This window comes from Nyctereutes procyonoides, unplaced genomic scaffold (genome assembly GCF_905146905.1).
Source record: "Nyctereutes procyonoides isolate TBG_1078 unplaced genomic scaffold, NYPRO_anot_genome, whole genome shotgun sequence".
NCBI classification, from domain to species: domain Eukaryota; kingdom Metazoa; phylum Chordata; class Mammalia; order Carnivora; family Canidae; genus Nyctereutes; species Nyctereutes procyonoides.
Window position 1 is genome coordinate 15879217 of NW_026575046.1, and position 23181 is coordinate 15902397.

At 34.0% G+C, this 23181-nt stretch overlaps 1 protein-coding gene across 2 annotated transcripts in view; it reads right to left on the reverse strand.

The window, feature by feature from the left end:
- Window positions 1–3214: 3214 nt before the first annotated feature.
- The window catches only part of NADK2 (NAD kinase 2, mitochondrial), a 44188-nt gene continuing 24221 nt past the window's right edge, over window positions 3215–23181 (reverse strand). The window contains exons 7-13 of one of the 2 annotated variants that reach the window (XM_055325371.1): window positions 19114–19192; window positions 16101–16166; window positions 14672–14767; window positions 8654–8709; window positions 8469–8522; window positions 7444–7567; window positions 3215–5327 (exon numbers count right to left, since the gene is read on the reverse strand). In XM_055325371.1, coding sequence (XP_055181346.1) covers window positions 5189–5327; window positions 7444–7567; window positions 8469–8522; window positions 8654–8709; window positions 14672–14767; window positions 16101–16166; window positions 19114–19192 — 614 coding nt within the window. In that variant the 3' untranslated portion in view covers window positions 3215–5188. The remainder of the gene's footprint in view (window positions 5328–7443; window positions 7568–8468; window positions 8523–8653; window positions 8710–14671; window positions 14768–16100; window positions 16167–19113; window positions 19193–23181) is intronic. The other variant, XM_055325372.1, reaches the window with a different exon arrangement.

Consider the following 23181-nt stretch of genomic DNA (forward strand, 5'->3'; position numbering starts at 1 on the left):
CCTCTAGTGTATTTTTTGTTATTCTTCAGCTCTTTTTTGTTTTTTGTTTTGTTTTGTTTTGTTTTACATTTTCTATATATTTCTTGAAGTTTTGTGTTCATCCATTTTTCTTCCGAGTTTGGTAAATATCTTTATGACTATTACATTGAACTCTTTATCACTAGATTGCTTATCTTTTTTTCATTTAGTTCTTTTTCTGAGGTTTTGTCTTTTCTTAATTTGAAATACAGTCATCTCATTTTGCCTGTGTGTCTATTAAGTAGATCAGCTATGTCTCCTAGTCTTGAAGGAGTGGTCTTATGTAGCAGGTGTCCTGTGAGGCGCAGAAGAGCAACCCAGCAGTATCACCAGAACCAGATACTGCCGGGTTGTCACATGTGGGGTGTGTGTGCTTTCCTACTGTGACTAGGGCACAGTTGCTGTGTACATGCTCCTGGGTAAAGCAGACCTCCAGCTCAGCTGGCTGTAGCACCCAGCTGCAGTTGCTGTGGATGCACTGAGAGGCTGGGCTGCTCCCCCAGGGAAGGAGCCACTTTGGGGAGAGAAGAGCATTGGATCAGACCAAACCCACCCACTGGCATGGGAGCAGTTTTGGAGGGGCCCCTGCTAGGGCAGGCTGGTTGGATGGATCAGGTCTGCAGGAGATCACTAAAGCAGGACAAAGCAAGCAGTGCTTAGCTACATAGACCCAGAAATGGTGTCTACCACTGCTAAACCAGCTAGGTCTTTGTTAAAGATTAATTGACCGTATAATTGTGTTTATTTCTAGGTTTTCTGTTCTGTTCCATTGATCTATGTGTGTTTTTGTGCCAGTACTATATACTGTTTTGATTATTACAGCTTTGTAATGTAACTTAAAGTCTGGAATTGTGATAGCTCCAGTTTTGTTTCTCCTTTTCAAGATAGCTTTGGCTATTTCAGGTCTTTTCTGGTTCCATACAAATTTTAGGACAGTTTGTCTATTCTATGAAAAATGATGTTGGGGGATCCCTGGCCTTTGGCCGAGGGCGCAATCCTGGAGACCCGGGATCGAATCCCACGTCGGGCTCCCGGTGCATGGAGCCTGCTTCTCCCTCTGCCTATGTCTCTGCCTCTCTATCATAAATAAATAAAATTTTAAAAAAAAGAAAGAAAAATGATGCTGGTATTTTGATAGGGATTGCATTCAATCTGCAGACTGCTTTGTATAGTATAGACATTTACCAATATTTGTTCTTCCAACCCATGAGCTTGGAGAATGTCGTTTCATTTCTTTGTGTCATCTTTCTTTGATCAGTGTTTTATAGTTTTCAAAGTACAGGTCTTTTACCTACTTTGTTAAGTTTATTCCTAGGTATTTTACTATTTCTGGTGCAACTGTAAATGGAATTAATTTCTCTTTCTACACATGCAATTATTTGTGTATAGAAATGCAACAGATTCTGTACATTGATTTTATATCCTGTGACTTTACTGAATTCATTAGTTCTAGTCATTTTTTGGTGGAGTCTTTAGGGTTTTCTATATATAGTATAATGCCATCTGCAAATAGTTATACTTCTTCTGTGTCGATTTGGATGGCTTTTATTTCTTTATCTTGCCTGATGGCTGTGGCTAGGATTTCCAGTACTATGTTGAATAAAGGTGGTGAGGGTGAACATCCTCATCTTTTACTGACCTTAAGGGAAAGGTTCTCAGTTTTTCCCCACCAAGTATGATGTTTGCTGTGGGTTTTTCATATATGGACTTTATTGAGGTAGGTTTCCTCTAAACCTACTTTCTTCAGAGTTATCATGAATGGACCTTATACTTTGTCAGATGCTTTTTCTCCATCTATTAAAATGAGCATATGCTTTTTATCCTCTTATTGATATGATCTATCATGTTGATTGATTGGTGAATATTGAGCCACCCTTGGGTATAAATCCCACTTGATCATGGTGGTTTTTTTAATGTATTGTCAGTTTATTATTTTGTGGAGGACTTTTGCATCTATGTTCATCAGATATTGGCCTATAGTTCTCTGTTTTGTGCTATCTTTATCTAGTTTTGGTATTGGTGTCATAGGAAGAACTTAGAATTTTTCCTTCCTGTTTTTTGGATTGAGAAGAATTGTGGAACTCACCTCTGAAACCATCTGGCCCTGGACTTTTGTTTGTTGGGAGTTTTTGATTCCTGATTCAACTTTGTTGCTGATTATTGGTCTGTTCAAATTTTCTATTTCTTTTTGCTTCAGTTTTGGTAGGTTATATATTTCTAGAAATCTATCCATTTCTTCTAGGTTGTCCAATGTGTTGGCCTCTAATTTTTCATAATATTCTATTTCTATTGGTTTGTATTGGTTATTTCTCCTCCCTCATTTGTAATTTCTTTAGGAGTCTGCCTAGAGATTTACCAATTTTGCTGATCTTTTCAAAGAAGTAGCTCCTTGTTTCATTGATATTTATTTATTTATCTATTTATTATTTATTTTAGTTTCTATGTCATTTCTGCTGATTTTTATTATTTCCTTCCATCTGCTGGTTTTGGGTTTTTTCTTTTTCTAGATCTTTTAAGTGTAAAGTTAGGTTGTCCAAGCTTTTTCTTGCTTCTTGAAGTAGGCCTGTATTGCTATAAACTTCCCTTATACTTGCTTTTACTGCATTCCAAAGATTTCTTGGTTGACCCATTCACTGTTTAGTAGCATGTTATTTAACTCCATTTTTTTTCTTGTGGCTAATTCCTAGTTTCATAGAATTGTGGTTAGATTGGATGCATGGTATGATTTTGATCTTTTTCAATCTGTTGAGACTTGTTTTATAGCCTAATATGTGATCTATTCTGAAGAATGTTCCATGTGCACCAAGTGAATCTTTGATACAAAATTTGTGTTAACTGGTTCTAATGATTTTATACATATTTTGATATTTAAAATCGAAATGAATGGAAATTCTTTATATTTAAAGGCTAGTAAAACATTTAATATGATTTGATTTACTGGGGCTATGAATATAAATACATGTGGAGCATCAAAAATAGTAGGTCAAACCTATCTGCAGTCTGCACTTACTATATAAGCAAAGGGTAAAAGTACTTGTAAGTCCTAGTTCTAGGTGAAATATTAGCAGTAAATGAAGTCAACAGGGCACAGCATTGGAAAAGACCTAAAACATAGTATTTTGGGAAAATCTGCTTTTCCAATAATGATGCTGTTAACAGTTAAGGAAACAAATGTAATTAAAAAAAAAAGATAACACTAGTTTAATTATGTTTATTCACATACAGTTGCCATTAAAGGGTTAACTCATTCATAAACACATTTCTCCTATTGTAATATCCTTTGCTTTTTGTCTCTTCCAAATAAATCCCCACCACATAGCAGAAATATTAGAAGTTATACTGCAAATGGAGAATATTAACTATTTTTTAAACTTTTAAAATATGGCTTATGAACAATTTTACAGAGCAGGTTGCCTATTAATATATTACATATTAACAAATCTGTGGTACCATTTTGGACAATCAGATTTGCTTGATATAAAGATGGAATTGGCATTTTTGTCAAGAAGGTATTTTAAACCTCAGAGAATTTTTTATAAAGAACTGAAATTCCATACCATAGTGTTATCTTCAGTATATCAATTTAAATCAAGCCAAAAACTAGATCCAGCTCTGGGAAAACACGATTTTTTTTTTTTTTATACATCATGTAAACACTGCTCTGAGTGTCTATCACATACTCTGAAAAAAAGAAAAACAGATTCTTATTCTGGATATACATCAAAACCTAGATTACCTTTGTATAGTAACATTTATCTAAAAATTTGACAAGAACATGTTAAAATGTTGGCAAAACTAAATAGCACTCGATTTGATTATACGTCCTAGTTTTCATAGAATTTGAGCTCACTAGACTCAAGTTCTCTTAGAATAGAGTCTGTTTCCTTCATCAACGTATATCCAGCATCTGACATAGTACATGGCACAAGCTATGTGTTCAATAAATATTTCAATGTTGAATAACTTTTTAACAGCAAGTGAAAAAAGATACAACTCTGAGAGTAAATGGCATGAGAATACCAGTTGCCTCATAATGCAGCAATAGGTGCTTTCTGTAAAAATTTTAAGATTACTTATAAGTAGATCAAGAATTAGGTAATTTCCTCTCAAACTAAAAGGAACTCTCACAGTGATGGGGGCGCCATAACATTTTATCTTCCAAACTAATGTATGAAACATGGAATATGAGTGAGGTGAAAACTACCATGATATTAAAAATAAGGCAATTCCAAAATTAATGTTTTCAATATTTATTAAAGAATCCATTTTCTGACACTACTCCTAACACTAGATGAAAATATTTTTTAAAGGTTTTATCAAACTCCTAAAAGAGTATGTCTAATTGGTTCATTCTTTTAGTCTTTGATTCCATGTTAGAGTTTTAAATAGAAAAAATCTATTAAGATTCAACAGCATTCAAAACAAAACAAAACCTGTCTATGACCTAAAATAGCTATGGGATAATCCATTTGTAACAGTATCATGATTTTGTCCAGATACACGTATTTCACCTCCAGCATGGTCAAAATTAACCTGAAAGCCAATGAAAACACTGATAATTTCAAAAATGATTGTTTGAAGGTCTTAAATCAATAGAGCCATAATAGTATTGTACTCTGAAATTAGAAAATTCTAAGCACATATAAAAAACACATTTACCTACTTCAATTAGGTCAATGTCAGGATTTATCAAAATTCTCCATCAAAATTTTTAAAAATCTTGATTTTTAGGTACTATAAAAAATATACACTAATCATATGATAGTTGTTTGGTCTGACCAATTCTGTAGTTGGGAAAGGGAAGGGAAAAAAAAAAAAAAACTTGTACAGTGAAATTTCAAATCCTAAACATTTACTCCTTTATTTGAGCCTACCTCTCTAAATTTAAGAAGATATCAGTACTATTGGATACCAACTGTAAGCAATATAGAAATTTCACTGGTATCAATTCTAATCAGTTTAGTCCATCCATTTTCTAACATAGCGAGCAATCTTTTCTATCTGAATCCAAAAGAATAATACAAATCTCACTTTCTTGGTCACCTTTGAAGCCCAGGGCCAACCAGTCTCAATAATAACCAAAATATGTAGTTTCATGAGTGGTAGTCTGTTTCTGCAGTGAAAGTATTTTCCCAGTAATCAAAATTTATTTGTCATCTGAGGAAATCTTTCATTGTTCTAGAAGCACAGTTCGAAGCTCATCTTCTTTATCGATCATCATCGAAGCAATTGCTCCATCATTAAACTCAAAAGAAGTACCTCCATCCACAACCATGCAGGCATCCCAACAACGAGAACGAACACACACCCTGAGCAGAAAGAAACATCTCAATAAATATTAAAAGTTTCCTTAGATTATGGCTTCTTTAAAAACCTTAATTTTTACTGAAACTGGCAGATCATTTGGCCTTGATTTTAAAAATCAGGTTCTTCAGTTTGAGAGAGTAACATTGGGTACATTATCAAAATCTAATATTCAGGATATTTCACCAATATTTCACCATTCACTCAAACATTTATGAGAGAACAAGTTCCCCGGCTTGACAGAACTCACAAGCTTTTCATGCCAATGTTTTCATAACTCATGTTGAGTTATTACAAGTACTATTACCGAATAAGAATGTAACTATTTTCATGGATAGTTTTTACTTAAGTACAACATACAAGGAGGCACAAATTTGTAGTGTACAGCTCACTGAACACATTTGCGTAGTCATTCATCAACCAAATCAATAATCGAATGTTGCCCGGCTCCTCAGAGGCTCTATCACTGCCTTCTCCCAATCACTGTTCCTGGCCTCTCCTTCCTATACGTGCCGCTATCCTAATGCCAGTCAGCTATCGCAGTAATAGCTCTGTCTTCTTAAACTTTATATAAATGGAAGCATACCAGAGGTCTGCTTGTGTCTAGCTTTCTTTTGCTTCACAGTATGCTTGTGAAATTTATCCGTGGTTATTACAAGTAGTTAGTAGTGTGTTCATTTTCATTGCTGTATGAATATACTTCTATTGTATGAAAATACCAAAATTTATGGATCTCTTCTATTCATGGACATCTGGGTTTTTAACTACTGGAAGTAATGCTGTTACATATATTTTTGAGCATGTCTTTTGTTGCAGACATTTGTGTCTCTACGATTCTGTTGGATGATACCTAAGAGTGGAACTGCTGGGTCACCGCATGTGCTATATTCAGCTTTGGTAGGTTACTGCCAAACAACTTTTCAAACTATCCCTAACAATACTGTATGTAAGACTAGCATCTTAGCTATTCTGGTGGGTATGTGTGGTATCAGATTATGTAGTTTTAATTTGCATCTTCCACATGAATAATAAGGTCAAGGATGTTTTTCCATACAGTTAGCCATTTGGATACCCTCTTCTGTGAAATGTCTGTCCAAAACTTTGGCAATTTTTCTACTGAGTTGTCTTTTCTTACTGAGTTGTAGGAATTTTTACAATATTCTGGACATAAGTCCATTGTTGGATATAGGTGTACTGCAAATACCTCACTCTGTGGCTTGCCTTTATTTTTTTATTAATGGTGTCATGATTAACAGACGTTCTTAATTCTAATATAGTTCAATTCATCAATCTTTTGTTGATGAGTGTTTTTATGACATGTTTAAGGAATATTGTCCAACTGCCAAATTCATGAAGCTTATTTTGTTTATATGAACAAAAATTTAAATGTCTTTGTAGTCTCACCTAAACTGAGTAGATTTGTTGATTAATCAAAATTAACTCTCAGATCAGTAAAATGAGTTTGAGTGTTTTTCCTAGAAAAAAAAATCAACTGTATTTTCAAAAAAGAGAATATGTACACTGTAAAGCAGTAATTTTAAACTGTTCTTTGCCTGCCAAGAGACAATGACATTTTTCCATTAAGTTTTTTTTTGTTTGGAAAATTGGGCAACCTTTACAAAATAAATTATGTATGTTTTCTTACATCTACCCTTCAAAAGAAAATCAAATCTGATAGAATGGGGGGGAGCACTTATAGGGGAAAGGTAAAAGAAATGAGTCCTACTCTAAAAGTTTATCGCTATACAACTTAGGTTTTATATGAATGTTTATCCTGCTTTTATCCCAGAGCATATGAGGGAAAAAAAGGTGCTTTCCAGTTTCTTTTAAAGGGATAATCTGATCTTATTGTGATTTAATAGATTAAAACAACAGATCCATATCACCCAATTAAATAATTATGCCCTTTCTATTCAATTAGTTTCTCTAAAATAGTACGATATATTAGAAAGGAAATACCATTCTCACTAGGGTACAGGATGATACATTAGTTTCACGAGTTCTATACTTTAGCTACCAGATTAAATTTGAATGAGTGAATTTCATCAAACTGAATACTTTAAAACCAAGACTCCTTTTAATTACGAGAGATGAAAGTACAGTCAGCCTTTGGAAGCTTACTTTGAGGTGAAGCAACGCTGACGACTGCTGGAGAAAACTCTGTTTGCTATTGGTTCTCGAATACTGAAAAGTATTTTTGGTTCTTCTGGACTATAGAGCAGCGATTCATTATATTCATTTGTTACTATAAAGGGGAAAAAAAGTATAAGCATATTCAATGAAAGATGGTTGCTTCTGAGAAGTACAAAATGAAAAATATATGCTATCCTATCTCCAACCTAAAAGCAACTCTGTTCCAAAGGTCTGTTTGGCAGCAAGTTTCTTGGCACACACAACATATTCCATTAAAAACAAAAAACAAACAAAAACCTTATATATGAGAATTAGGTTCCAAGATTAGGCCACCAGAGCCTACATCAACCACAATCTAGCAGAAATAGACATTCTGGGGATGGGCTACAAAACTAGTAATTAAACAGAAGTAAGGAACTAGAGCTTGAGGCACTCAAAAATACAACTTGGGATGCACAAGTCCCTTGCTAAATTCCCTTCCAAAATACCATATCAAAGTATTCATAAGTTAATTGTCTTAATGTATAGTCCAGTCTTAAACAATGATAGGTGAGATGCTTTCTCTAATGAAACTGCCATTATTCAAGATATTTTTAGAAATCTTTGGGACCTGCTTCTAATAATGAAAAGCCATATGAGAGTTGTTAGACAAAGCAAGAACTGGTTAAAAACAACTGTACAAAGAAATCAGGTTTGAAAGAACATTTAGTTGAATACCACATTAAAACAAGTCATAAAACTGAGATAATCTTCAAAATCCCAGATCAGTAGAATATTCTTTCCCAATAGGACTAGTTCTCTCAAGAAAACCCTGAAGTAACTGGGCAGAAGTAGGGAGGAGAAAGTTAAAGAGAAGATATGCTTAAATATATGTAAAGGTATATCAAGAGCCTGAGTCAAAAAAGTACTGTGCTTTACTAATTAGACAAGTAAACTTCACAATAATGTCCTCAAGATTGATGTAGAACATAAATGAGACTCAGTAATTATAATTATGATCATTAGTCACTGACCTTTCTCCACCAATTCTCTGTTCAATGGAAGACTTAAATTTCCTTGTCGTTTTGCTTTTGAAAAAGGAAAGGGGGAAATATCTTGATTAAATATTTTGTCTCATATAATAGCTAATATATAATAAAATATATACATTACATAGCATATTATAATTGTAACATATAACAGCTATTTTGGTACTCACCAATATTTAAAACATCTTCCACGGCCTGAGTTGCAACCCTGTTAATATTGAATGACCTAAAAACAAACATCACATAAGTTCTTTCATTCTAAAAAACATACTAAAAGTGAAAAAGAAATGATCTATTTGATATACAAAAACCTCTCAGAATTATCAAGAAAAAAACACCAAAAGACAATAGCCACTTCACTCAGTTTTAAAAAGTGGGCAAAGTACACAGTTTACAGGCCTATATGAAAAAGTATTCAATTTTACTACTACTTAAGGAAATACAAATTAAAGACTGATAATGTATTGAAATGGACATCAGAAAAACATTCTCATACACTGATGGGATTATGGAAGTTGCCATTGGAGGGCAATTCTGTGCTATTAAAATTTAAAAGGAACAGATTCTTTAATCTACTACTTTATCCTAGGGTATACTTGCATCTATAATATACAAAGACATGTACAAGGATATTTACTGAAGCATTGTTTATAACAGCAAAATAACTCATCCATAGGAAGCAGGTTAAATATGTTACTACGTAGATATTAAAAACAATCAAACAGAACTATATGTGCTAATAGATAACTGATAAGTTAAAAAAAACCAAAGGAATTATGTAGTGTATATATTACATTCCTATTTATATATAACATATATATATATATGGGGTAGTTGTATCTGGAGATTAATACTAGAGATATGAAATAAAAGACTAGCTTTTCATTTGATAGCCTTTTAAACTATTTAACATATTTTTAATATGTAAATATTTCTTTAAATTATAAAATAGAAAAGATTAGAAAACTTTACCGCTGTGATGCCTTGCTTAACCCACTTAAGAACAAATGTTAACACAAATGTGAATCACTTTTAAAAGTAGCTCTGTCCTTGGGTCTACAAAGTTGGTTAAGGAAATGTGTTTGTTTTTTATTTCTTTCCAGTAATTGAGAAATCTGCTGCTTCGTAACTCTTCTCACACGGCCTCATCATATAACTCAGTGAACAGGTAGGTATAGCATAACAACCCACACACTCTCAATGTAATTCAGTGACTCTCAACCTTTTTGAGGAGGAGGAGCAATAGATACCTTTGCATACCCTTCTAGCCCTGTGCCTTTCACATTTTAAGAAATGTGGTATTTTAGGCATTCTCTTAGTGCAGATACACAAATTTTTATATGAAAAATAAAACTCTGGGGCCATTCACAGACCACATTACTATGCTAAAAAAAAAAAAAAACTCGAAATTTGCCACTGCCTATTCTACTTTTCAGGATTATCTACTCTCCAATTTCATACTGCAATCACACCAAGCCCATTCTTGCCTCTGTACCTTTGCTCATACTTACTAGGTGGCATGAAATGAAGCAAAATACTTTAAATATCCTGACCCATTGTTTAGTATGAGGTTCGAAGTACCTATTCTCCTTAGAATGACTGTCACACTACAAGGCAAAGCATCTGCAGCACCACCTGGCTCATGGCAAGAACTTGATACTGAATGAAAATATCAGATGAAAGAGATGTGCATGAGTTACATTCTAATTCTTTTGAATATTCACATTATTGGAAGATACTGTTTTATTTTAAATTAAAAGTCACATAAAATAAGCTATGTTTATTAGGTTCCACTGAATTAAAATATTGAAATTAAGACTTCATTTAAGAGGACAAAAGTCTCATACGTCCACAACTTGATCTAATAGTCCAAGAACTAGGACTTATTCAGGATACCACAAGACAACCCAACTAAGTCCTCAGAATTGGAGTTAAATTAAGATGAGTTTCCTATGGTTATAATCTGGATCTCAGCTAGTTCACTCTCCCTTTAGGAGTGGATTATATTCTACATCAAAGACAAACTATATGCCTAAGAAGGTATTAACTAGCACATGATGACTTTTCTTAGGTCTATCACCTTCACCATTCTAAGAGTTCCCATTTAAAATCAGACATAACCTCCACTAAAGACAATCCAATTGAAAGACAAATTGAATCTCATATCTTTTTTAGTTAGTAAAGCTTTCTCTCCTCACTTAACACTTACCCTTAATTAAGCTGGCTAAGACAGAACGTATGGAGGGGAACTGGCAACAGTCTTAAAAACCAACAAAAATATATGTGATTAGACTCTGTAGTACTTCTCTCAGTGAATGTAGCAAATCGTGTTCCACACTGGGAAGAGGACAGAGAGGACAATGAGACAATTCAGAGACAATTTGCTATCCAACATAACACCTACATCCTCTGTCCTGTAGAGGAATTTTTAGAAATGCAAAACGGGATAGCTAATCCCCAGACTCTTTGAATGTGGTGCATAATCAGGCTATCTTTTCCATCCTTCTTGCCATAAAGCCATGTGACTGAGTTCTAGCTACAGGAATCAAAGTGGATGTCATGCACAACACACCTAAGCCTGTGTCCCATATTAAGCCTCCCACGGGTGATCCTCCATGCTTTTCCTCCTTCTGTGGCTTAATGTAAATAAGTAGAGTAACTAGGAGCTATGTTTAAAAGATGGCTGAGCCACATGATAGAAGGAGCCAGGATCCCTGAGCCACCACTTGGAGACCCACCTCCCAGTGAGGACCCACTTGGACTTTATAAGAACAAAAAATAAACTTCTACTGTATTAAGGTTGGGGGTTTATTAGTTACAGTAACTTTCTTATTCAAAGCTATACATTTCCACATTTCATATTCAAAGCAAGGACTGAGAGGTCACATAGGAAAACTTTTATCTATGTATCCAGAATTAAAAGAAGATTAAAAGAAATAAAGAAATAGGCTATTCTATTCCTTTCTTTCCAGTGATTCCTGAGATCTACATTTCAGAGTTAAGTGTAGAACTTAAATCCTGTCTTCACCATTTATTAGTCACATGGCTTTGAGAGACTTTTAATACTCTATTAATGAAAATAAAATCACCTACTTCGAGTATTTTTGAAAATTTAAATAATTTATGTAGCTCAAGACAAAATGCTTAGAAATGGTAGTTTGATCAAAGATATAGAAATGTATTGCTTTCCCTCAGCCCTTCTGGTCCCCAGACTTCTCTCCTCCCATATTCTGAAGAGAAAAAGAACAAAAGATGAATGGGAAATGCAGTCACAGCAAAAGAAGGATCAAGAATGGTACAGAGTAAGGCAGAAGATGTTAGAAGCAAGCAAACTACATACGGCTGAAGACAGAGGCAGCTCAGTGACCAAGGTGACAGGGACAGAATATAGTTAGTGACAGAGTTCTAGACTACAACACTGGAGAGGACAGGAGACTTTAATAAGCAATATAAAGAAGACTGAAATTCTAATCAAAGCCATACTTCTGTCCACCATCATCACAGGACTCAGCTATAAGGTGTGTGGCAGGAGATGGCAGGACTACTTTACAAGTCTAATGGCTCTTATTCTTTATGCTCTTACTACTTAATTCTTCAACATAAGCTAGTAACACATCTTTGGACTGTATGGATTCTATAGACAGCTCCCCCTCTGCATTTAAAAGTGGGTAGTCAAAAAGGCATTGGTTTTGTAGTCAAGCTCACCTGTGGTTGAATCCAATTTCTGACACTAGTTGTGACTTCACCCTAATTATTTATCCTTGTGAAGCCTCAATTTCTATTTTATAAAACAGAAATACTACTACTTTCTTGCATGATTTCTGTAAGAATATTGTCAAGGTATTAAATAGCACCTAGCATATTATATTCAAAGTAGCAGGGGCTAAATCACTGATAGCTTATATTATAATGCATTATATAGAACTACAGAATCACAGTTCAGAAGATAAAGTAATCTTATTTTATCTGTTCCATTTCCCCTCACTTTGCAGAAAAGGAAACTTGTACAAGATCACAGAGCTAATAGGCTGGTCATTTAGCCAGGTCTCTTTAACTTCCGTGCTAGTACTCTATTCAGTTGTTTGGGGGGAACAGAATACTGGGAGAGGAAAAGGAGGATAAAGGAAACCATTTTTGATTCTCAATCTAGTTTTCAACAACATCACGGTGAGCAGAAAAGATGTTATGATAAAGCAGTTAACTATAATGTTTTCATTTTATGGGAGGGTTACAAAATAATCTTATAACATATTAGATAATTAAGTTTATTTTTCAAACAATTATTGTTAAAATCATTTTAGAAATGTAGTTCTCACTGGCCCTCAGGAAAATGAGATGTTATCCAATCTTTAAATGATACTTTCATTTTCTCCAAAGGTTCATTTATTTGACAAAAATGATGATTGTTTTTAAAAAACATGTGAAGTTACTAAAGTCACATTCATTCATTACTGAATGTAATGTCTGAATGTTAATTCAAAATAATAGGAGATAAAAGGAGACAGTACAGGAACAGAGAAAAAGATTGCGTATGTTGAGAATTACTGAAACTGGCTAATAGGTACATGGATACTGATTATGCTATTTTGCCTACATATATTTAAAATCTTTTTCACAATTGTTTAAAAAATACTGCAAAAGTATTACTATATTTTAAACTATCCAAACTTAAAATTACAATTTAATAAGTACAGTTTTCCACTGTATTTGTGAGCATGTAGTCATTTATTTAAAAAAAAATTGAATGAATATGTGTTAGGTACTGTGCTATACACACACACACACACACACACACACACACAAACCCATGAGTCACCACCCCAAATGCTTCAAGTTGCTTGAATCAGCCAGGTATCAGCTCATTAGAGAACTAATAACATGGTAAATGCTATCTATAATAGTGCTACGAAAAAAAAAATAGTGCTACGAGGCAAAAGTGTGAGGTGTGCACCAAAAGAAGGTTCATTATGCTAATGAAAAAAAACTAGATTCTAGTAAAGATTTCCTACACAGCATGACATTTGAAGACTGGATTTTTCAAGCCAGGGGATGGAAAGTGGAGAACATTTAGGCATTCAATGCAGGAAGAAGTTGCATTGAACAAAAACAAAAACCCCAGAGAGAACGTGGCTTGTGCCGAGAATTGCAAGTAGCCTGCAGTTCCTCCAGTGGGCTGGGGGTTAGGGTAGGACAGCAACAGGCCGGGCAGATTCCTCAGGACTTATTTACAGGGTCTTAAACACAGACTTAAGTAATCTGAACATAGACATAAATGAAAGTTTTACACCACAGAAAGGATCTAGCCAAATTTATCTACGCTTTGGAAATATCACTCTGTTGGCAATATGGGTGACAGCCTGAAAACTAAAGGGCGAGGCACAAAGAATACTAAGAAGATGGAGGCCTGGACCAAAGAAATAGCAGGAGAAACTGAAAAGGAGGGGCAAGGACTTGAAAGGTGGGACCGGCAGGATTCAGACACTGGTATGTGAAGAACAGGGAGACTCAAAATAAGAGCAAGGTTTTGGGAGCAAAGTTTTTCTCTAGAGCATGAACTCCGGGTAACAGTGATCCTATTAAGCACTGCAGAGATCACAGGAACAAAAACTGAAGATAATAAATTTAGTTTTGAATATGTTGAATTTGAAGGTCTATTACCACTCTCTCTAGTAGGTAGTTTAGAATAGGAGTTTGTACTCAGGAAACAAGAGAGCTGTGGATCAAAGGGGGGCGTCTGCATGTGTATAACTAAGCAGCAGCAGCAGTGATCACCCAGAGAGAGAGGTTAGAGAGTAAGCTATGGGAGCCCAGTTCTCTCCAGTTAGCACCTTTGCTGCACAAACCTCCAGGTCATCTGCTGCTGTTGTTGTACTGTTTTCATTTTTTTTACTATTAAAATATGTTTCATTAAAAAAAACATAGTCCCCTAAAACATTTATTTTCTTTTTTCCTACAAACCTACTGCAATAGGTTAAATAATGACCAAATCTACAGCTCCAATCTGTGAAGTCAAGGCAGGACTTCTGGACCCAACTGAGGAGTAGAGCAGAAAGTGAACCAACAAACATAACAACCAGGCTACCTCTCGTGTACCAGAGGCTTTAGATACACCGATGGGCAGCCTCGGGTAAATTACGTTACTTAAAATATTTCACAAAAGTCAATAAGCAACATCCCAAGTTACTCACCAGGCCTTTGATCCTGTTCCAGTACACAAATTGAGCCCTGAACTCTTCTGTTTTTCCCATGGACCATCATCAACTGAAATCTCATAGTACGAAGCCCTATGAATTGAAAATATAAAACTGGATTTGCCAAATTTATGGCTCACAGTAAATAAGACAAACATCATTTCTTCAGAACTAATGAAATCTAAGTGGGCCAGCTTGACTTAGATATACCTGACTTAGTAGGTGCGTACACCATGATGCTAATACCAATACTGATTAAATGAAAAAGTTAAAAAAAAATCTGCGTATCTCCATCCCTCTCTGATCATATATGCTCCTTTCTATCAGTATTTTAACATTTCAAACAGGGGCTGCTTGTAAATTTTTACCTACCATAGCTATTACTGTTTTTATGGAATCTAACATATACAGAGCCTTATTTCAGAATTCAAAAAGAAAATACTATTCTGAGGTGAGTTTCATTCTTGGTAGCTAGTCCTTGACAGATCCAGTCTGCATCTAACCCTTCAAGTTGCCAACAGTTTCTGCTCAATTTGTGTTTTTTAAGTTACATCCTAATGTGCCTTTTGAATTGATGGTTAGCTGAGAGAAAAAGTTCTAAAGAAAATTCTCAACCAGTACTGCATCAGTGGACAAAACTAGGAATAAAACTAGAATTATAATTTCTTTAAAGATTTCTACTTCTTAGAGTAGTTCATAAAAATGAAATCAAATGGGTTTTCTGACACCAGCAAAAATGACACTATTCTTTCTGTGAACATATAAATTTGCAATTATTCAAAAAACTTTTGAAACATGTAAAAAGCCTGTTTTGTAAAACTGTATCTTAAAATAATGGTGTCATTGATCAACACTAGGTTGTTTTTGTCCAGCAAATAAAAAAAGTTAAACTCTTAATATAGCTTTTGCAGTAGTAACAATTTATTAGACATGTTTACAAACACTGTAACACTCAATGGATAATTTATCTCTTATTTTAGCCCTTTCAGTTTCTCCTGCCAAATTCAATCTATAAAGGTTCTACATGGCATAACATTCCTTTACATGTTTTCTTTGAAGTTACCATTCTTCATAAAAGATAGCAGGCCTTGTATTCACATTTAACCTATTTCATAGCTTTGTTATGTCTTCCTAGAAAATTAGGAATTTTAGGCATATTAGGAGCCTATTGCATTCAGACAATCCAGTCAACTCTATAGGAATGGCTGCTATTATGCTAGAATCACATGGAAACAAGAGATTAGAGGTAAGTGGGGATAGAAGAGAAACAGGTGGAGAGGAAGAAAAGTATAGGCAGGTGAGAGGTGTTGAGCCCAAAATGATGAGCAAATTTAGTGTCATTCTCACATGCAGGTTTATCAAGATTAGTCAACTCAGAATTTTTGTTTCAGGGAAATTATTTTTTTAAGGCAGCAATAAAACTCACAGTCCCTTTAGAGTGGGTAAACTTCTTCTTAAATTGTCCACTGCTACAGCCCAAGAATAAGACATTCTAGGTTAGAATAGAAAAGAAAAAAAAATTGGGCTTTTAAAATGTTCTTAAATCTAAGAACATTATAAATGAGGCAGGAATAATATTGCTGCACTTCATATTTTCCAAGCAAAGCACTTAAGTTTTTCAGGGCATAGTGAAGCCTCAATATAGAAATACTGGGTATACATGACAGTTCCGATGCTAACTAATGATAGGACCATGGGCAAGTTAAGTGAACTCTCCAAATCTCAACTTTTTCACTGAAAAACACAACTACCTTTCTCACAGGGTTGCAATGAGTGTCTGATGTGGTAATATACACAAAGCCTGGCACATAGCAGGGATCCAATAAGTCTTCATTTCCTTTCTGCCTTAAGGGTCTATGTCATAGATTCTTTTAAAATAAATTCTAATACCTTCTATAGTGAAAACTTTTTCAATAGCATCGGAAGCGAACCAACTGCTGTCCTTATCTTAGTAAGGATATAAGGTGAGGCTCAAAGAACACAAAAAGCAGCAGCAGCAGACATTATTAAAGAGATAAACCAACCAAATCACTCCTGCCTCAGACAATAAAAATATTCAAGCTAAAAATCTAGTGGATTTCACCGAATTCCCAAAAATCTGTCAATCAATCCCAGTTATCCTTTCATTTTATAAGTTACCTGATTTTTAGTAAGTACAAATTATAAAACACTAGTAGGAAGCTCTTAAAAGTTACAACCTTTAAAATACACAAACCATAACATAAAGCATTAAATGGCTACTCTAAAATAAGCATAAACTCAAACATTTTTACCTTTGTCATCTATTATTTTTTTATTCAAGTATAATTAACATACAATGTTATATTAATTTCAGGTATACAATACAGTGACTCAATAATTGTACACATTTCTCAGCGCTTATCAAGATATACTCTTAATCTCCTATTTCATCCATTCCCCCCCACAAACCCCCAGTTTGTTCTCTACATTCAAGTCTGTTTTTTTGTTTCTTTTTTCTACTGGTTTCTTAAAATCGACATTTGAGTGAAATCACAAGGTAATTGTCTTTCTCTGATTTATTTCACTTAGTGTAATATCTTCTAGGTCCCTCCATGTTGTTGCAAATGGCATTTGTCATCTGTTTAAAGCAGACTTTGTCCAATTTCATTTAGTTGTTGCTCTCTGCCTATGTTTTTAGTAATCATGATTAGATTATATCACTAATTAGAATTACATCTCCTGCCTTCTGTTACAAAGTATCCATTATTTATTTCCACATTGCTTCAAACTTGATATAGAGCAAAATAAAAAAACTTATGTATAACAAAGGCTCTTATTACTATGTTAAAATAAGTATTTACACTTTATATCCTTTTTTTTTTTTTTACATTTTTTTAAGAAATTTTTATTTATTCATAAGAGACACAGAGAGAGAAGCAGACTCCTCACAGGAAGCCCAATGCAGGACTCAATCCCCAGATCATGCCCTGAGGCAAAGGCAGACGTTCAACCACTGAACCTCCCAGGCATCCCACATTTTACGTTCTTTAAAGAGTATATTTTTATTTGATTCAAAGAATTTTACTTTTAAATACTTTTAAATTATATATTTTACCATCTTCTAAAAAAATAGGATGCTACTTACCACCTTTATCTGATTTATCTTTACATCCCTAGAGACTTATGTATTACATGTACAGGTACACAATATGTTTTACTGAATAAATTTAAATTACATTAATCAAAATTATTACAGCTGAAAAACACTATTCAAAGCATTCTACTGAATCAGGCTTTGTTCTTTTCAGTACTACCTGAGTTAGTCATTGGCTAAAACATGGATATCTTCTTTAATTAAGATAAGTATTTCTTGTCATAGACTTATGAAAAGACAGGTCAACAGACAGAATTTCAGAATATATGGAACTCTCAGTAAACTAGAGAAGTCAACCACATGACCTTCAGAGTGTCACACGGTTCTGGTAGCAGCAAAGTGAGACAGAGACTCATCTGTAATTTTCCACCCCTAAATTACTTACATCTACAAAAATGAGAAGGCAAGTTCTAAATGACAACCAAGAGTTAAATTAACTCCACATTATGGCAGTCATTTTATTAGAGGTAACTAATATACACAAAGTTCTGAAAAAACATTCTGCTGACAATTTGAGCCTAAGTTCTATTCAACACCCACAAAACAGATTTCATCAGTAATAAAACAATAGTATACTTTTATACTCCTAAGGAATAGCTTTATTAACCTTAATTTTTTCTAATAATGATTACAAATCTTAAACTGTCAATACACTTGGCTTATAATGTTGCATTAGGGATACAATTACCACCAAACAGTATTCCTGCCAAACGTGTTTAGTCTGAATCTTATCATGCAGAGAAAAAAATCATACAAATCTAAAACAAGGGATATTGTGCAAACCAACTGGTTTAGACTATTCAAAAATATTAATATCAGGAATGATGAAACAACAGTGGAACTAAGGAACTATTCTTAATTCTAAAGGGCCAAAACGGCCAAATGCAATGCATAATCCTTAACTGGATGCTGGATAAAAATAAGCAAACAAATCAGCCTTAAGGGAAACTATTAAGATAATTAGGAAGTTTTAATATGAACTATCTATAAAATTTTTATAACAACTGCAAATGTATGCCTAGTATATCATTCTCTTAAACGTTTATGAAGCACCTTTATGATAGATTAAAGGCTCTGTAGTAATGGAACCTGGGTAACTTGGTTTAAAATAGAGTTTCACAAACTTTTGCTCATAGACCCTTCTTTCCTCTTAACATGTATTATAAATCCATGAGAAGGTTTTGGAATATTTCATTAAATAATTCATTTCTATCACTTATAGTGTATTAATTATTCCCAATTCTTAGGTTGTAGAAATCAAATAAATATTTTAAAAAATACTAAAACATTAAATTCCAAACTGAAGATAACAGTTTAAAAGTACCTGGATGATAGACTCTCCCCAATGAAGACTTCATTTAGTGCCCTCACTGGCAAAAGCTGGGGTCCTGAAGCCTCTGGCCCTATACGTAATAAAAAGAATAAATAAATGTTCAAGACAAAATGTTTAAATTTTAGAAATGTTAGGATTTAAATTTTATAAAATATTAAAAATATTCATACTTCCGTTTCAAAAGAATCCATAATTTAATATTAACGTAAGTTAAATCGCATAAAGTATTCATAATGAACCTCAAAATCACCTAACATATCTGTAATGAAGCATTTCTCTCTCCAAAATAAACCTTAATTATTCTTGAAACAATCTTTCAAGAATGATGACGTATTTTTATCTATCTTATAAGAATCTTGTTGTCATGCTTAATTTTTCTCTGAAAGCTTCAGAGGAAGAAATAGTCAAGTACTTCCAGAGGAGAGCCACTTTGGATTTAAGCAACAATTAAGCAATAAAAGCACTGGAAGGACACTGCCACATCACCTTTCATGACTCCTAAAAAAACATCCACCTTGTCTTTTTTACTCCATAAGTATGCACAGTTAAGGTAATCTTCTTTGATGATATTTAAACCTAATTCCATCACACAAAACCCTCCAAAGGATTCCCACTGCTTTTGGGATCAAATCTGCAATTGTCACCTTCAAATTGTTTCTTTTACTTTTATCTTTTATCCGTCTCCAACTGGAAAGGCCAAGCCCATCTTCTCAATGTCACCAATAGCAGATTCATTGCAGATCATGTGCTCAGGGGCAGGGGAGGGGGTGGATTTCATGAGCAGTCCAACGAAGAGGCCAACATAGTGAGGAACTGAATCCTCCCATTAATGGCCATGTGATGAACTGGGAAGTAATCTTCCAGTCTCAGTCAGGTCTTCAGATACTGCTGTCCTGGCTGACAGCTTGACAATCTCCTCTTGAGAGACCCTAAAACAGAACTATCAAGCTGAGCTGTTCCTGGATCCTTGATCTTCACAATCTCTGTGAAATCTAAGTATTTGTGTTTTAAGATACTAAATTTGAGGGTAATTTGTTATTTAGCAATAGATATCTAATACACATTAGACACTTACTACACTAATGAAACTTTCCACCACTGTTACCAACATGGCCACTGATCTAACATTCTCTTGACTTGCTAGCATGATTGTTAACATTCCTGTTTATATGTTTATTGGACACTAATTACATATATCTAATTTCTTTTGGATTTAACCATCTACAGGAGACCCAACTATTCTTTCAAACATAACAAGTCGTCATTATAATGCCAAAGACCATATGAAAGCTTGTTGACTAAATTGTATAATGGACTAGCATTATCAGCTCAATCTCATAGCTGTAAAAACTTGATACAAAAGGGTATATTAAAAAATCTGATGTATTTAATTAAATTTGCACTAAAGACCACAAAAGCTAACTTTTGAAACTATCTTAATTTGGTACTAGGTATATCATTCTCATACATGTCAAAAATTTTTGTTTAAATTATTTTTCTTTACATAAGGTAATTCCTAATGGAACTTGTTTTGTATCTCCCCACAGATTTCCTGCAAATGCCAAACAGTAGGTACTCACTAAATATTACTAATAAATCTGATTTCTCACCAAACTGTACCGTATCTTTTATAAGGTCTTTACTTTTTGCCTCTATTTCTAAATCTCTCTATCCTAATTTTCCTCTCCATATTGCACTTTTAAATGTGTGCTTATTGAATTTCACCTGAAACTCTTTGTCAAACAAGAGAATAAAGACTGCTTCAAATCTCATCATCTTAATTCTGCTTATATTTACTTTTCATGCTAATTGACTACCAAACATGATCTAACTAATGAAATTGTTCATTTGCAACTACTTCAATTGGACATGAAAAGGACAATTAACAATTTTCTCTCCAAAAGAATGGATTACAAAATTAATTATAGTTTGTATTTTTAAATACAGAATTGTTATACTAAGGACAGGGACCATTGCAGTATAAGAGATTACACATCTCTTACACAGCAATACTGCTAGACTATGTTTCTAGGTCTACTTGCATTGGGTACACCCCATAAGACTAGTAATGGAATATGAGGGGTACACCCCATAAGACTAGTAATGGAATATGAGGAAAATTAATGCTTCAAACATGGCTCCTAAAACCTCCCTTAAGATCCTCCATGCTGTTTTCTCTACAGAGGATCCAAACATTACTTAGAGGCCTTAGAAGATGGTGGCGGGCACTGTTTGGAAGTTCTTCAACAGTCCTCGGGCAGTGAAAGAAGCTAGAAACAAACCATTCTGTTAAGCCATTGAGATTCTAGGACTGTTTATCAAATCAATTCACTTATCCAAATTAATACAATCAACTCTTCAAATAAGAAAGTTGCTAGTTTATATGATGAAAAGATTTAAAAATAGTAGTCAATAAACCAACCCTACCTTCCTTCACCTGGAAGTATATAGGTAGTAAAAATGTATTCTTCATTAACTTGTATACAAATGCAATCCAGTAAAGGATTCTTTAAGTTGGAAAGTTTAAAAAAAAACAAAACAAAACTAGAATTTTTTTTCTCTGTAATCTTTTGTTCTAAATTAGAAAGCTAAATCAGGGATCAAACATGGTGGCATATTTATTAATCTCAAACCCATTCCTCTATTCCAAAATTCCAAATGGCAGGTTCCTGAGAAATGTTTCCTACCAATTTGATGAGAATTTAAATAGAAAAAATGAGATATACCTTGAAATCTTCCTCAACTTTTTCTCACAAAATAAAGCTATCAAAAAAAACAAAAAACACTCTCACAAAAATGCACTCTAAAATAGTGCCTAGGCAAAGTAAACACCATATAATTATTACTAACAAAATAGTTATTATAATAAGCATAGCAATTTCCAGTGTTACTATTGAGAAATCAAAAATTATTCTGATTCCAGATTGTTTATATATAAAATAATGACCACAATCCCCAACACTTCCTCTCTGGAAGCCTACAGCTTTACTTTATCCCTAGCATTCTGACATACCTTGGTGTGAAATCTTTTACCATTAGTTATGCTAAGTACTTGTGAGTCCTTTCAATTCAAAGAATGGTGTTAAAGTTTTGAGAAATTTTCTTGTATTATTTTTATTTTGAATGTTTTCCTTTTCCAGAAATACCATTAATCAGATGTGAGTGATTACTGAATGTTACTTAGTTAATAACTCTGTGATTTTGTTTCTATATACATTAACTTAGTTTGTAAAACTAAGTAAACAGCAAATCTGAGACAGGAATCTGAGCAATGAACAGCTTTCTTTTTTTTATCTACAGCTTTTTTTATTATTATTTTTAATAAATTTATTTTTTATTGGTGTTCAATTTGCCAACATACAGAATAACACCCAGTGCTCATCCCGTCAAGTGCCCCCCCCCAGTGCCTGCCACCCAGTCACCCCCACCCCCCGCCCTCCTCCCCTTCCACCACCCCTAGTTCGTTTCCCAGAGTTAGGAGTCTTCATGTTCGTAATATCAGAAAGGGAGACAGAACATATCTACAGCTTTCTTATAAAGCCACTGGTAAATTTCAGGGCCAAATCTTAAACATCTCTGGAGATTGCAATACCTTCTTCTGGTGAAGGATAAAGTAAGATTTCTAACTAAAAGTTTAAAATCTTACTGCAGTCTTTTATAAACAGTAATAGGAATCCATATGCATATGATTTGGGGAGGCGGGATGGGGAGAACGAGTATCTTTAAAACATGACATGAACACATACTGTAAGAAAAGCCTAATATATAAAGCATGAAAAAGTCTGAAAATAATGAACATAAACATCAGGTACCATGACAAGACAGACAAAGCATATATGAAAAGGTAGCTTTTCCTGGTAAGTTTAGCCAAGAAAGGAAACACAGGAGGAACAAAAAAAATAGGTATCTTTTTATATAGTCCATAGATAGTTAGTATATCTCAGGGTCTTCTTATATAATGAAAGCCACAATTACTGGAAAAAGTGGGAAAATATGGCTAAATTACAAACCACAAATTAACTGAAGACTGAAAATTCATCTTAACACTTAAAAAAAAAA